The sequence below is a fragment of the Pygocentrus nattereri genome, chromosome 22 (genome assembly GCF_015220715.1).
Source record: "Pygocentrus nattereri isolate fPygNat1 chromosome 22, fPygNat1.pri, whole genome shotgun sequence".
Classification (NCBI taxonomy): Eukaryota; Metazoa; Chordata; class Actinopteri; order Characiformes; family Serrasalmidae; genus Pygocentrus; species Pygocentrus nattereri.
In genome coordinates, this window is record NC_051232.1 from 8359266 (window position 1) to 8374222 (window position 14957).

A 14957-nucleotide genomic window follows, 5' to 3' on the forward strand; every position below is an offset into this window, starting at 1 on the left:
AACAAACAAAGGCCAATCATGGCATTTAAAAATATACGTTTTTATTAAAGATTTACTTCTGAACAACAAAACGAACACCACGTACCGCCGGGTACCGGAAACGGAACAGAAAACTCATGAGTCTCGGCTGTGGGCGCGGCTCTCCAGGTGAAGAACCACACGGTCGTCAGCGGAGGACTGGACCGCGCCGAAAATGGATCCACAGCACTGCAGAGCTTCAGACTAAACAAAGAAGAGCAATAACAACCTTGCAGAACCCTTACACTGAGGTCCTGCTGGGTTCTACATCAGGCATGGCCACCCAAATGCAGCTTTAGAAAGAAATCTGGACTCTGTGTTAAGCACTTGGATCTGGATTCACATCTGAATGAACATACAGTACCTGCATCTGGATTCATGTCTAGATTAATTTTTTAACTTTTTGTCCAAAAGTGGTTTTATATCTGGATTCTGGATTAATATTTCAATGAATCTACGGTATCTGTATTAATATGAATATATTAATGAATATGCATTAATGACCAGAGTGTGGGTCTAGAAAGAAATCTAGATGCCAGATCTGGTATAAACAACCAGAGTCCACAAATGGTTTGCAGCTCAAGCCTAGCGGAACCTCGCCAATGCCCTCAAAATATGCATGGTTCTAGATAAACCAGAGTCTGAATGCGGATTAATATCTAGAGTGTGGACACTGGGGGAAAAAAAAACAAAAACTTGAGCCTGGCTCTGCATTGACGTATAGGCTGTGGCTCTAGAAAAAAAATCTGGATTGTGCTTTGTCAAGTATTTTAAGTGTGGATCTGGACTGATACGAGTTAATATACAATATCTGGATCTGGATTAATATTTACAGTCTGAATGCATGTTAATGACTGGATGATGGTTCTAGAAAGCAATCTGGATACACAATCTGGTTAAGCATATTAATCCTGGTGTTGATCTAGTTTATTATCTGGAGTCCAAGAGTGGTGTACAATATCTGATAAACACTTATCTAGATCTGGATTAACACCAACGTCTGGACCTGGATTACTAACTGCTGTGTAAAAAACATCTGGACTGTGGAGCTGGAGTGTAGATAGGGATAAACATCTGAAATATGGTTAATATCTGGAGTCAGGATCTGGATAAATATCTGGAGCCATTGCTTCAGGTCTAAACAACAGTTTTGATTCTGATTGGGTTCACCAACTCTTTTAGCTGATGCCAACACTAACAGGTCCGGTCTGCTTTCAGCCATCCAGAGCCCAATCCAGAACAGTGAGAGAACACTGCTGAGTCAGTGTGGACGTCTGTCTTTGATTGGTTGGGTAACTGAGTGGTGTTTGTGTTTAAATGTCCATTAAAGCCTCTCAGTGCTGCATTAGCCTCTCCAGCTGTAATATGAGCCTGAACACTGCTGCTGCTGTCAGTCCAATGAGGCCCCGCCCACAGATATTTACTGTAAATCACGCCCACTCAGACGCCAGCCAATTGGTCCAGGTTGTCACGGGAACGGCTGGCGAGGTGAGCCTGCAGGATCTCTCCAAACACACCGCGCTTCAGCAGACTGTAGGCCATCGGCAGCAACTGACCAATCACCTTATGGAAATACTGAAGAATAAGGAAAAAACAAAAACAAATCACAAATCACCTTACAGAAACACTAAAATAATCACAGAGAGAAACACAGAAACCCCTCGCAGAACTACCCAAGTCCCCCCAGAACCCTCGGCACTCGCCTCGCAGAACTACCCAAGTCCCCCGAGAACCCTCGGCGCTCGCCTCGCAGAACTACCCAAGTCCCCCGAGAACCCTCGGCGCTCGCCTCGCAGAACTACCCAAGTCCCCCCAGAACCCTCGGCGCTCGCCTCGCAGAACTACCCAAGTCCCCCCAGAACCCTCGGCGCTCGCCTCGCAGAACTACCCAAGTCCCCCCAGAACCCTCGGCGCTCGCCTCGCAGAACTACCCAAATCCCCCCAGAACCCTCGGCGCTCGCCTCGCAGAACTACCCAAGTCCCCCCAGAACCCTCGGCACTCGCCTCGCAGAACTACCCAAGTCCCCCGAGAACCCTCGGCGCTCGCCTCGCAGAACTACCCAAGTCCCCCCCAGAACCCTCGGCGCTCGCCTCGCAGAACTACCCAAATCCCCCCAAAACCCTCGGCGCTCGCCTCGCAGAACTACCCAAGTCCCCCCAAAACCCTCGGCGCTCGCCTCGCAGAACTACCCAAGTCCCCCCAAAACCCTTGGCGGTCATCTCGCAGAACTACCCAAATCCCCCCAAAACCCTCAGCGCTCGCCTCGCAGAACTACCCAAATCCCCCCAAAACCCTCGGCGCTCGCCTCGCAGAACTACCCAAATCCCCCCAAAACCCTCGGCGCTCGCCTCGCAGAACTACCCAAATGCCCCCAAAACCCTTGGCGCTCGCCTCGCAGAACTACCCAAGTCCCCCAGAAACCTCAACATTCACCTTTCTCAATTAGTGAACCCCTCCAAAAACCCAAAAACGGGACTGATAGGCTTAAAGCACTACAGAACCCTCCAAATTCCACATATGATACAATAAATGGGTGCATTAACAACACCTTTCATTCCAAGCAATTTTCTACGGATGCACTAAAAATTAATTTCAGTTTTTTTCCTCTAAAAGTCCAAAAACGTCAGATGTTGCTACCGTCAAGCCATGAATGTCGATTAAGTAAACCATCAGAAAAGGTTCTTTTATCTAGATAAAGCGTTTAAAGCGCCGACTGTCTCACATGCGATCCGTAGCAGAAGAGGTCAACGCCGAGTTCGTAGCCCATTCCGTAATCACACTCATCGTTAGCGAACTGCACAAACGTCATCATCTCCTGAATTGGGGCAAAAGCCTTCATCCTGGAATCGTCATCCTCAGCTTCAGCGATGGCTCGGCAGATCTTCTTCAGATCAGCTGCACAGAAAGGAACTGACATGCTGAAATACAGGCGGGACACAACGTAACTACTGCACCACTACAAGTGTAACTGAGGCGAGTCAGTGACTTACACATACATATTAGACTGTGCTAAGCGGTGGGGTATAAGCTTGGCCTCGTGGCTCAGTACACTTGGGGTCTGGGTGGGGGACTGGGTGGGGGAATGACCGGGACTGGGTATTTGGCTTTAACCGTTGTTGTAAATACAAACAAGTACCGTCGCTCTCAGGCAGCTCCCGGTACCCCACATCGTTTTTGTCCACCGGCACTACGATGCCCGCTCCATGGAACGTTTTAGTGACCACCTGAAAATGAAAACAAACCAAAATTTCTGTGTTATTTCAACAACCGTACAGCCTAAACAAGAAGAGTAAAAATTAAACGTAACAGCAACATGTGACCTTCTCCTTCTACACCGCGTGCTTGTTTAGCCTTTACGCTCCGGAAACAATCACCACAGCGCGAACTGTAGAAGTGGGAGGAGCCAGAAGATACTCAGTAAACACACGCTGACTGTTTTCTTTATTCAGTAAAGCAGCTTATGACCGAGTCAGCGTCCGAGTCACACACGCTGACAGTTTTCTTTACTTCAGTAAAGCAGCTTATGACCGAGTCAGCGTCCGAGTCACACACGCCGACTGTATTCTTTACTTCAGTAAAGCAGCTTATGACCGAGTCAGCGTCCGAGTCACACACGCTGACTGTTTTCTTTACTTCAGTAAAGCAGCTTATGACCGAGTCAGCGTCCGAGTCACACACGCTGTTTTCTTTACTTCAGTAAAGCAGCATATGACCGAGTCAGCGTCCGAGTCACACACGCTGTTTTCTTTACTTCAGTAAAGCAGCTTATGACCGAGTCAGCGTCCGAGTCACACACGCTGTTTTCTTTACTTCAGTAAAGCAGCTTATATGACCGAGTCAGCGTCCAAGTCACACACGCTGTTTTCTTTACTTCAGTAAAGGAGCTTATGACCGAGTCAGCGTCCGAGTCAAACGCACTGTTTTCTTTACTTCAGTAAAGGAGCTTATGACCGAGTCAGCGTCCGAGTCACACACGCTGACTGTTTTCTTTACTTCAGTAAAGGAGCTTATGACCGAGTCAGCGTCCGAGTCACACACGCTGACTGTTTTCTTTACTTCAGTAAAGGAGTTAACGGCAGAGTCAGAGTCAGAAAACGAGTCAGCTGATGACCAGCTGCACTCCTCCAGGTACCGACTGCTGGGGGTTTAATGAGTTTACAGCTCAGCAGGAATCATTCCAGCAGGTCCAGCAGGACGAGAGCTCGGACACACTCTCACGGGAGGACCCCGCTTCAGGCAGCGGTCACCAGGCTAACGGGCCGTCCCTCGGCTCCACCGTGTGATCTCGGGAGCAGAGGACGGTGGGAGTTTGTGTTTATCTGGCCGACTGCAGCTGCGCGAGTGTGTCAGTGATGAACGACGGTCAAATACATAATTCAGTCCGGAAAATCAATAATTCATCGGACCGTACGCGTATGAAGCGTCAGCGGACGCCGAGCTACTGCAGCAAGACATCTGCGCTCGCTCGCTCACTCACTCACTCACTCACTCACCCTGGGCTGCCAGATTGGGCAGAATCCCCCAGAAAAGCATTTTATATCACACATCGTGACACAAATGGCTCATCAGTGCTGCGTTTCTACTAGAATGGCTGCACTTCAAGCCCCATTAACAAATAACATAAGACCGTTACTTTGTTTTTAATGCCATTGACTTCTTGATTAATTGAACAATAAATAGAAACGATTTTAAAAGATGTTTTTCCATTTAATGACTGGACCGAAACGCAGCCGAGCTTTCGTCAGAGCCGCGTCTCATTCTTACTGTATTTAGTGCTATGACACTAACGTTAATAACACTTAAGCCTCTTGTTTTCAGTTTCATTCTCAGGCTTTTATTTTGCTTTTGGGCTCTTTGTCCCGTTTCACCACTTACTAAGCACCGTATTTAGTCTCCCTTCTGCTGCTCTTTGACTGACGCGTTAATAAACGCGCTGCATTGATAATCTTTCCTTGAATATTAGGAAACATGACCGGCGTGCAGCCTCAGCCCTGATGGGCCTGACACGGATACGACTGCTGTATTGATCGCTCCGAGTACCTTCCTGTCTCTCTGTTTCATGGCTTTGGTTTTCTGCTCCAGCAGCAGCCCCAGACGCTCCGCCTCCTTCTTTAGCTCCGCCTCCAATCGCTGCACAGCTTCGTCATCTCTCCGTCCACCGCGCTCTCGCTTCTTACGGGCTAGAAATAACCTGAGAGAGAGAGAGACTGTAATACACTACAGGAAGCGTAGGGGGCGATACGGCTTCTACTGTTTCATTTAAAAAGCTCTATAATGTTCATATGATCCACACAGTCGCTCTGACAGACTGTAATACACTACAGGAAGCATAGGGGGCGATACGGCTTCTACTGTTTCATTTAAAAAGCTCTATAATGTTCATATGATCCACACAGTCGCTCTGACAGACTGTAATACACTACAGGAAGCATAGGGGGCGATACGGCTTCTACTGTTTCATTTAAAAAGCTCTATAATGTTCATATGATCCACACAGTCGCTCTGACAGACTGTAATACACTACAGGAAGCGTAGGGGGCGATACGGCTTCTACTGTTTCATTTAAAAAGCTCTATAATGTTCATATGATCCACACAGTCGCTCTGACAGACTGTAATACACTACAGGAAGCGTAGGGGGCGATACGGCTTCTACTGTTTCATTTAAAAAGCTCTATAATGTTCACATGATCCACACAGTCGCTCTGACAGACTGTAATACACTACAGGAAGCATAGGGGGCGATACGGCTTCTACTGTTTCATTTAAAAAGCTCTATAATGTTCATATGATCCACACAGTCGCTCTGACAGACTGTAATACACTACAGGAAGCGTAGGGGGCGATACGGCTTCTACTGTTTCATTTAAAAAGCTCTATAATGTTCATATGATCCACACAGTCGCTCTGACAGACTGTAATACACTACAGGAAGCGTAGGGGGCGATACGGCTTCTACTGTTTCATTTAAAAAGCTCTATAATGTTCATATGATCCACACAGTCACTGACAGACTGTAATACACTACAGGAAGGGTAGGGGGCGATAGATGAACTGATTATTGATCAGGGCTGATGGTGAGTGTCCTACAGCACGGCGCTGAAGAGGTTGTCCCCGAGCTGGTTGATGGTGCAGTCTTTTCTGGCTTCGTTCTCTCCAACAAACACCGGCAGAGCGTCAGGACAGTCTCTACACAAACACAGAGATCAATACCGATCAATAACAATCACATTAACGCACTGACCATCAGCTCATTTGTAGAACTCGTAATGGACGCTGCTCTAAACTCCCCGAGCACATTTCAGTGCATTAGCGTTACTGCTAACATCAGCAACCTACAGCAGCACAGCATTACTGCCTGACCAATGAGCTACTTACAGGCTCGGCCGGTCACGGCGATGCTGGACGGACCACCAGCACCCACCGTTTAGCTTGTAATGTCACTGAACCGGCGAAGCTCTTTTCAATTAACACTAGCAGAAATCAGCAATGCTAATGCTGCTAACAATGAACAAAAGCCAACAGAGCATTAGCGACTCCAGTAACGCCAACGCCGTCGACTCGCTCACGGCAGACCACGCCGGCTTTATTAACCGAGTCGCCTCTCTAATAAAAGGCCTCCGGTTTATTAATTAATTAGTTTAACAACTTTACCTTCGTTCAATCAGTAACGCTAACACTGCTAATGCTGTCTATTGCCTTACGCTTATAACCACCACAAGCTTCATTACCAATGTACACTCACTGGCCACTTTATTAGGTACCCCTTGCTAGTAAAAGGTTGGACCCCCTTTTGCCTTCAGAACTGCCTTAATTCTTCATGGCAGACTTTCAACAAGGTGTTGGAAACATTCCTCAGAGATTTTGGTTGGTTATTTGAGTTCCTGTTGTCTTTCTATCATCTGGAACCAGTCTGTCCATTCTCCTCTGACCTCTCACATCAACAGGGCATTTTCGTCCACACAACTGACCGCTCACTGGATATTTCCTCTTTTTCGGACCGTTCTCTGTAAACCCTAGAGATGGTTGTGCGTGAAAATCCCAGCAGATCAGCAGTTTCTGAAATACTCAGACCAGCCTGTCTGGCATCAACAACCACGCCATGTTCAAAGTCCCTTAAATCCCCTTTCTTCCCCATTCTGATGCTCGGTCTGCACTTCAGCAAGTCGTCTTGACCACCTCTACATGCCTGAATGCAGTGAGCTGCGGCCGTGTGATTGGCTGATCAGCTATTTGTGTTAACAAGCAACTGAACCTAATAAAGTGGCCAGTGAGTGCAGCTTCTTTAATAAAGCTCTCCATTTCAGTGAGCGACCAGTTTCTTAGGTCTTAATTGTATCAATTAATTAGTTTAATAACAAATGACTGCCGACTTCCTTTCACTCATAATGAGCGTTAGCTTTATTAACTGAATCTTTACTAAAGCTCTCCACTAAATTAATTAAGCGGCGATATTAACATTTCATCGATGTTATTAATGCTTATGATCTGTTATTTCATTTCTAATTAGCAAAATTAAGCTTAATTAACTCATTTAGCAACATTAACATCATTCCATTAGTGATGCTAATGGTCCTGAAAGTGAGTGTTGTGATTGGCTCAGTTCAGATGTAATGACGCTGATGACCCCCTAATGTCTGCTGCTCCTCTGGAGGAGGAGAGGAGCAGAAGCAGAGCCGGACACTGACGTCTGCTGGGTGGACTGAGGTACCTGTAGTAGCCCATGTGGTGCTGTGTGTCTGCGCTGCCCTGCAGGACGGTCTGCAGCTCCGGAGGGTCGTAGAAGTGTCTCCAGTGCAGGTGGAAGTTCAGCTGAGATGACTGGAGGCGCTTGTGCTTCTCAGACAGGATGTCGAATGGACCCACCAGCCGCAGACCCAGAATGTCCTGGAGAGCGTCTGACAACACGGAGAGACAGCATCACCACCAAGACCACCATCAACACCACCATCAGTGCCACAGAGAGACATCAAGATCTCACCACCACCAGCACACAGAGAGACACCACCAAGACCACCATCACCACCTCCAACACCACCACCATCAACACCACAGAGACACCAAAGGAACCCTGTCGCTTTAACCCCGTTAAAGGGCCACAGCGCCGCCCGCCCCGCCGCTTTAACCCCGTTAAAGGGCCAGTGCTGCAGCGTCTGCTCACCTTGCGGATGGTCGGGACTGAGCCGAGTGCAGAAATCCCAGAACTGGTAGAAATCTTCAGGCATGCGGAGCTTATACAGTCTCTCCACTTCCTCCCTCAGACGCAGGGGGACGCCTGACCCCGCCTCCGACCCTGCCTTAGACTCCGCCTCCTCAACATGAGCTCGCTTCACCTGCCCGTTCACCTGCCCCAGCACAGACAACAGTACAGAAACACATCCAGAACTTTTTACCAGCCACAACCACAACATAAACAAACACTGAGATCACACACACAGCAGCCACTTCATTAGGTCCTCCTCCACGTATCTCCACTCACTGTCCATCTGATCAGCTCCACTGACCACATAGCCTCCTTCTGTAGCTCTACAGTTACAGACTGTAGTCCATCTGTTTCTCTGATACTCTGTTACCCTGTTCTTCAGTGGTCAGGACCCCCATGGACCCTCACAGAGCAGGTAATATTTGGGTGGTGGGTCATTCTCAGCACTGCAGTAACACTGACATGGTGGTGGTGTGTTCGTGTGTGTTGCGCTGGTCGGAGTGGATCAGACACAGCAGTGCTGCTGGAGTTTTTAAACACCTATAAACACCTATAGAGAATAGTCCAGCGTCCTGTGGGCGGCGTCCTGTGACCACTGATGAAGGACTAGAGGATGACCAACACAAACTGTGCAGCAGCAGATGAGCTGTCGTCTCTGACTTTACATCTACAAGGTGGCCCGACCAGGTATGAGTGTCTAATAGAGTGGACAGTGAGTGGACACAGTGTTTAAACACTCCAGCAGCACTGCTGTGTCTGATCCACTCAGACCAGCACAACACACACTAACACACCACCACCATGTCAGTGTTACTGCAGTGCTGAGAATGACCCACCACCCAAATAGTACCTGCTCTGTGAGGGTCCATGGGGGTCCTGACCACTGAAGAACAGGGTAACAGAGTATCAGAGAAACAGATGGACTACAGTCTGTAACTGTAGAACTACAGAGTGCAGCTATACAGTCAGTGGAGCTGATAAAGTGGACAGTGAGGCGGTCATGATGTTAGGCCTGACCGGTGTGATATAATCAGTAGAATCATCAGTCAGTCCTGAAAAGATATTATTAATATTATTATTATTAATATTATGATATCGGTGAACCTCTAAACAGGTGTCCGAATGATTCGATACTCTGGTTTCTGAGCATCCACAGCTCAGAGGGCGAGGTGTTTATAAAAGATTAATAACTGCGATATTTAATATTAAATATAAGCCACTTCCTCATTAAAGTCGCTAAAATGCAGTGAAACCGACGCTGGACGAGGTCCAGGACCAGGACCAGGACTGCTTCTGCTACGACTATCAAACACCAACTGGCTTCTGGCTCGAACTTCCAGGTCCACCTTAAATAGCGCCGCAGCTCCGTTTAGGCGCCCGAGTCGTTACAGCGACTGCAGCGCTATTTAAGGTGGACCGGGAAATTCGAGCGAGAAGCCGTTTTCCGTTGAACAATAAACGACGTCGCGGCCACATTTAGTTCTGTGGTTCACCTTAAAATGATTAACCTATCAAACTAGTTTATTTCGCTGAACCTGCGGCGCTGACTTCTGTTTCCTTTTCCCGCCTCCCGCCATCTTCTCCTTCTCCAGCGCGGCCGGCCAGCACGTCCATACGTAGCCGCGCGTCTGCCTGCGTCATGACGCAAACCACGCCCCCCGAGCGGTAAACGCGCTTCCTTCGATAAAAGTCCCTGCAAGACGCGTCATAAACGTCCGAGATACTTGAAAAAATAATAAATAATATCGAGCGAATAAAAATAAAACATTCAAACAGATTTAAAAAATACCGCAGCACAGCGTGCGCATGGAAATGTATAGAAATGTGTATAAAATATTTTTATTTTATTTGTTTGATTGAATCAAACAGTGACGCTAATAAAAGTCTCTGAGCCGGTTGCCATGATAATCCAGCTACATCTTCAAGATTTCAAGATACCTTGATTGACTAAGCGCGTTAATAAATCACCCGTTTCACTTTTACACTGACCCGTGAAAACGGAGACGACGCCAGTCTCCGCAGCGCGGATTAAAACGGTTGTTTCTTCTGTCTCGGGAAAAGATAAGCCTACATCGTCGTCATCATCATCATCATCATCATCATCGCTGTCGTCATTTCTTCACAGAGACCGACTTCAGGCACAATTGAGAATTTAAGGCTGATTAAAAATGTAAGGCGATTATTTATGAAATGCAGTTCTCAGAAATCACCACACGATGGCGGTGTTGAAGCAGGAGCGCAGAGAATGTGATTTGGCCCGAAGAGAATGACTTCACAGCAGCGTTTACAGCTCCAGCGCCGCAGCTCACAGGACTACAGGTTAGAGTTAGGGATTAAGGTTTAAGGGTTGAGATTAGAGTTAGGGATTAAGGTTTAAGGGTTGGGATTAGAGTTAGGGGTTAAGGTTTAAGGGTTGGGATTAGAGTTAGGGATTAAGGTTTAAGGGTTGGGATTAGAGTTAGGGATTAAGGTTTAAGGGTTGGGATGAGAGTTAGGGATTAAGGTTTAAGGTTGGGATTAGAGTTAGGGATTAAGGTTTAAGGGTTGGGATTAGAGTTAGGGGTTAAGGTTTAAGGGTTGGGATTAGAGTTAGGGATTAAGGTTTAAGGGTTTAGATGAGAGTTAGGGATTAAGGTTTAAGGGTTTAGATGAGAGTTAGGGATTAAGGTTTAAGGGTTGGGATTAGAGTTAGGGATTAAAGTTTAAGGGTTGGGATTAAAGTTAGGGATTAAGGTTTAAGGGTCGGGATGAGAGTTAGGGATTAAGGTTTAAGGGTTGGGATTAGAGTTAGGGATTAAGGTTTAAGGGTTGGGATTAGAGTTAGGGGTTAAGGTTTAAGGGTTAGGATTAGAGTTAGGGATTAAGGTTTAAGGGTTGGGATGAGAGTTAGGGATTAAGGTTTAAGGGTTAGGATTAGAGTTAGGGATTAAGGTTTAAGGGTTGAGATTAGAGTTAGGGATTAAGGTTTAAGGTTGGGATTAGAGTTAGGGGTTAAGGTTTAAGGGTTGGGATTAGAGTTAGGGGTTAAGGTTTAAGGGTTGGGATTAGAGTTAGGGATTAAGGTTTAAGGGTTGGGATTAGAGTTAGGGATTAAAGTTTAAGGGTTAGGATTAGAGTTAGGGATTAAGGTTTAAGGGTTTAGATGAGAGTTAGGGATTAAGGTTTAAGGGTTGGGATTAGAGTTAGGGATTAAGGTTTAAGGGTTGGGATTAGAGTTAGGGATTAAAGTTTAAGGGTTGGGATTAAAGTTAGGGATTAAGGTTTAAGGGTCGGGATGAGAGTTAGGGATTAAGGTTTAAGGGTTGGGATTAGAGTTAGGAATTAAGGTTTAAAGGTTGGGATTAGAGTTAGGGATTAAGATTTAAGGGTTGGAATTTAAATTAAGGATTAAGGTTTAAGGGTTGGGATTAGAGTTAGGAATTAAAGATTAAGGGTTGGGATTAGAGTTAGGGATTAAGGGTTGGGATTAGAGTTAGGGATTAAGGTTTAAGGGTTGGGATTAGAGTCAGTGATTAAGGGTTGGGATTAGAGTTAGGGATTAAGGGTTGGGATTAGAGTTAGGGATTAAGGTTTAAGGGTTGGGATTAGAGTTAGGGATTAAAGTTTAAGGGTTGGGATTAAAGTTAGGGATTAAGGTTTAAGGGTCGGGATGAGAGTTAGGGATTAAGGTTTAAGGGTTGGGATTAGAGTTAGGAATTAAGGTTTAAAGGTTGGGATTAGAGTTAGGGATTAAGATTTAAGGGTTGGAATTTAAGTTAAGGATTAAGGTTTAAGGGTTGGGATTAGAGTTAGGAATTAAAGATTAAGGGTTAGGATTAGAGTTAGGGATTAAGGGTTGGGATTAGAGTTAGGGATTAAGGTTTAAGGGTCCGGATTAGAGTCAGTGATTAAGGGTTGGGATTAGAGTTAGGGATTAAGGGTTGGGATTAGAGTTAGGGATTAAGGTTTAAGGGTTGGGATTAGAGTTAGGGATTAAGGTTTAAGGGTTGGGATGAGAGTTAGGGATTAAGGTTTAAGGGTTGGGATTAGAGTTAGGGATTAAAGTTTAAGGGTTAGGATTAGAGTTAGGGATTAAGGTTTAAGGGTTTAGATGAGAGTTAGGGATTAAGGTTTAAGGGTTGGGATTAGAGTTAGGGATTAAGGTTTAAGGGTCGGGATGAGAGTTAGGGATTAAGGTTTAAGGGTTGGGATTAGAGTTAGGGATTAAGGTTTAAGGGTCGGGATGAGAGTTAGGGATTAAGGTTTAAGGGTTGGGATTAGAGTTAGGAATTAAGGTTTAAAGGTTGGGATTAGAGTTAGGGATTAAGATTTAAGGGTTGGAATTTAAATTAAGGATTAAGGTTTAAGGGTTGGGATTAGAGTTAGGAATTAAAGATTAAGGGTTGGGATTAGAGTTAGGGATTAAGGGTTGGGATTAGAGTTAGGGATTAAGGTTTAAGGGTCGGGATGAGAGTTAGGGATTAAGGTTTAAGGGTTGGGATTAGAGTTAGGAATTAAGGTTTAAAGGTTGGGATTAGAGTTAGGGATTAAGGGTTGGGATTAGAGTTAGGGATTAAGGTTTAAGGGTCGGGATGAGAGTTAGGGATTAAGGTTTAAGGGTTGGGATTAGAGTTAGGAATTAAGGTTTAAAGGTTGGGATTAGAGTTAGGGATTAAGATTTAAGGGTTGGAATTTAAATTAAGGATTAAGGTTTAAGGGTCAGGATTAGAGTTAGGAATTAAAGATTAAGGGTTGGGATTAGAGTTAGGGATTAAGGGTTGGGATTAGAGTTAGGGATTAAGGTTTAAGGGTCCGGATTAGAGTTAGGGATTAAGGGTTGGGATTAGAGTTAGGGATTAAGGTTTAAGGGTTGGGATTAGAGTCAGTGATTAAGGGTTGGGATTAGAGTTAGGGATTAAGGGTTGGGATTAGAGTTAGGGATTAAGGTTTAAGGGTTGGGATTAGAGTCAGTGATTAAGGGTTGGGATTAGAGTTAGGGATTAAGGGTTGGGATTAGAGTTAGGGATTAAGGTTTAAGGGTTGGGATTAGAGTTAGGAATTAAGGTTTAAGGGTTGGGATTAGAGTTAGGGATTAAGGTTTAAGGGTTGGGATTAGAGTTAGGGATTAAGGTTTAAGGGTTGGGATGAGAGTTAGGGATTAAGGTTTAAGGGTTGGGATTAAAGTTAGGGATTAAGGTTTAAGGGTCGGGATGAGAGTTAGGGATTAAGGTTTAAGGGTTGGGATTAGAGTTAGGAATTAAGGTTTAAAGGTTGGGATTAGAGTTAGGGATTAAGATTTAAGGGTTGGAATTTAAGTTAAGGATTAAGGTTTAAGGGTTGGGATTAGAGTTAGAAATTAAAGATTAAGGGTTGGGATTAGAGTTAGGGATTAAGGGTTGGGATTAGATTTAGGGATTAAGGTTTAAAGGACCGGATTTAGAGTTAGGGATTAAGGGTTGGGATTAGAGTTAGGGATTAAGGTTTAAGAGTTGGGATTAGAGTTAGTGATTAAGGGTTGGGATTAGAGTTAGGGATTAAGGTTTAAGGGTTGGGATTAGAGTTAGGAATTAAGGTTTAACGGTTGGGATTAGAGTTAGTGATTAGGGGTTAGGATTAGATTTAGGGATTAAGGTTTAAGGGACCGGATTTAGAGTTAGGGATTAAGGGTTGGGATTAGAGTTAGGGATTAAGGTTTAAGAGGATTCAGCTCGTCAGTTAATTAGTCGTTCCTGAACTGAGTTCAGAGCGTTAGATGAGGGTAAGCACTGAGCTTCTCAGCGCTTTGGCCTGGACGGTCCCCAGCCTGACACACCTGCCCTGGATGTTTCCGTAATACGTCACTTAAGTCGGCTTGAAATGCTGCACTAGTTTTTGTTTGGTGTTCACAGACCAAGTAAAACCAGAGACAGGCTCATTTAAATTTGATACACATCATATTCACCCCAGCGTAAAGGTGAATCGCCACGGTTACAGATCGGAGCGAGAAAGACGGTCGAGGCTGCAGGACCTGTGTGACGGCTTCGTAGGAGTCTGGCGCTCACAGAGCTGTCAGCGCCTAAAACGTTTACTAAAGGAAAATCCGAGCATAAGGAGCGTGGACAGGCTGAGAGTCTGTGGTCATGTGATCCCCCAGAGGATTCTGGGAGTTGGAGTTCTGCATGGAGTGAGGGGCGTGACAACCTGCCAACGCTGCCACCAAGAGGACAAAAAAAGAACCTCCATAGAAAGGCAGTCCTGTAACATCTGTGGAAGTTCGCCGGTTCGATCCCCTCGGCCGACAGTCCGTGACTGAGGGGTCCTTGAGCAAGACACCTAACCCCCAACTGCTCCCCGGGTGCTGCGGATAGGGCTGCCCACTGCTCCGGGCAAGTGTGCTCACTGCTCCCTAGTGTGTGTGATGCTTCACTGCACGCATGGGTTAAACGCAGGGGTGAAATTTCCCCATTGTGCGACTAATAAGTCACTAATAAATCACTAATAAATCACTTAATATAAAGGCAAAAGTGAAAAATTTTCAAAAAAGGCCCAAATAAGCTACGACTTACATTTGTGTGTGTAAGTTGTGGACCACCACAGCTCCCAGGGATCACCGCAGAGGGTCCCCCAGGCCCAGGTTGTCGACACAGTTGTGACTTCAGACTGTGGATTGCCAACTGTAAAAGTCTTTCTGTTGTCAGACTGGATACGTGTGTGTGTGTTCGTGTGTGTATTGGATGAATTATTAAAACAATAAGATTTTTTGTAGAGGGACTCACTG

General features: G+C 45.7%; 1 protein-coding gene across 2 annotated transcripts; it reads right to left on the minus strand.

Annotated features, from left to right (window-relative positions):
- Positions 1-19: 19 nt before the first annotated feature.
- On the minus strand, positions 20-9892 carry LOC108413410 (histone PARylation factor 1). 2 transcript variants are annotated; one of them, XM_017685906.2, is made up of 8 exons: positions 9757-9892; positions 8180-8363; positions 7730-7916; positions 6109-6207; positions 5060-5210; positions 3156-3243; positions 2742-2914; positions 20-1593 (listed from the first exon to the last, which is right to left on the minus strand). In XM_017685906.2, the coding sequence occupies exons 1-8, from the start codon at positions 9796-9798 to the stop codon at positions 1459-1461; spliced, it is 1059 nt and encodes a 352-aa protein (XP_017541395.1). In that variant the 5' UTR covers positions 9799-9892; the 3' UTR covers positions 20-1458. The 2 variants fall into 2 exon arrangements, with proteins under 2 accessions (XP_017541395.1, XP_037388833.1); XM_037532936.1 differs by having other exon boundaries at positions 9770-9886.
- Between the last annotated feature and the right edge of the window lie 5065 nt (positions 9893-14957).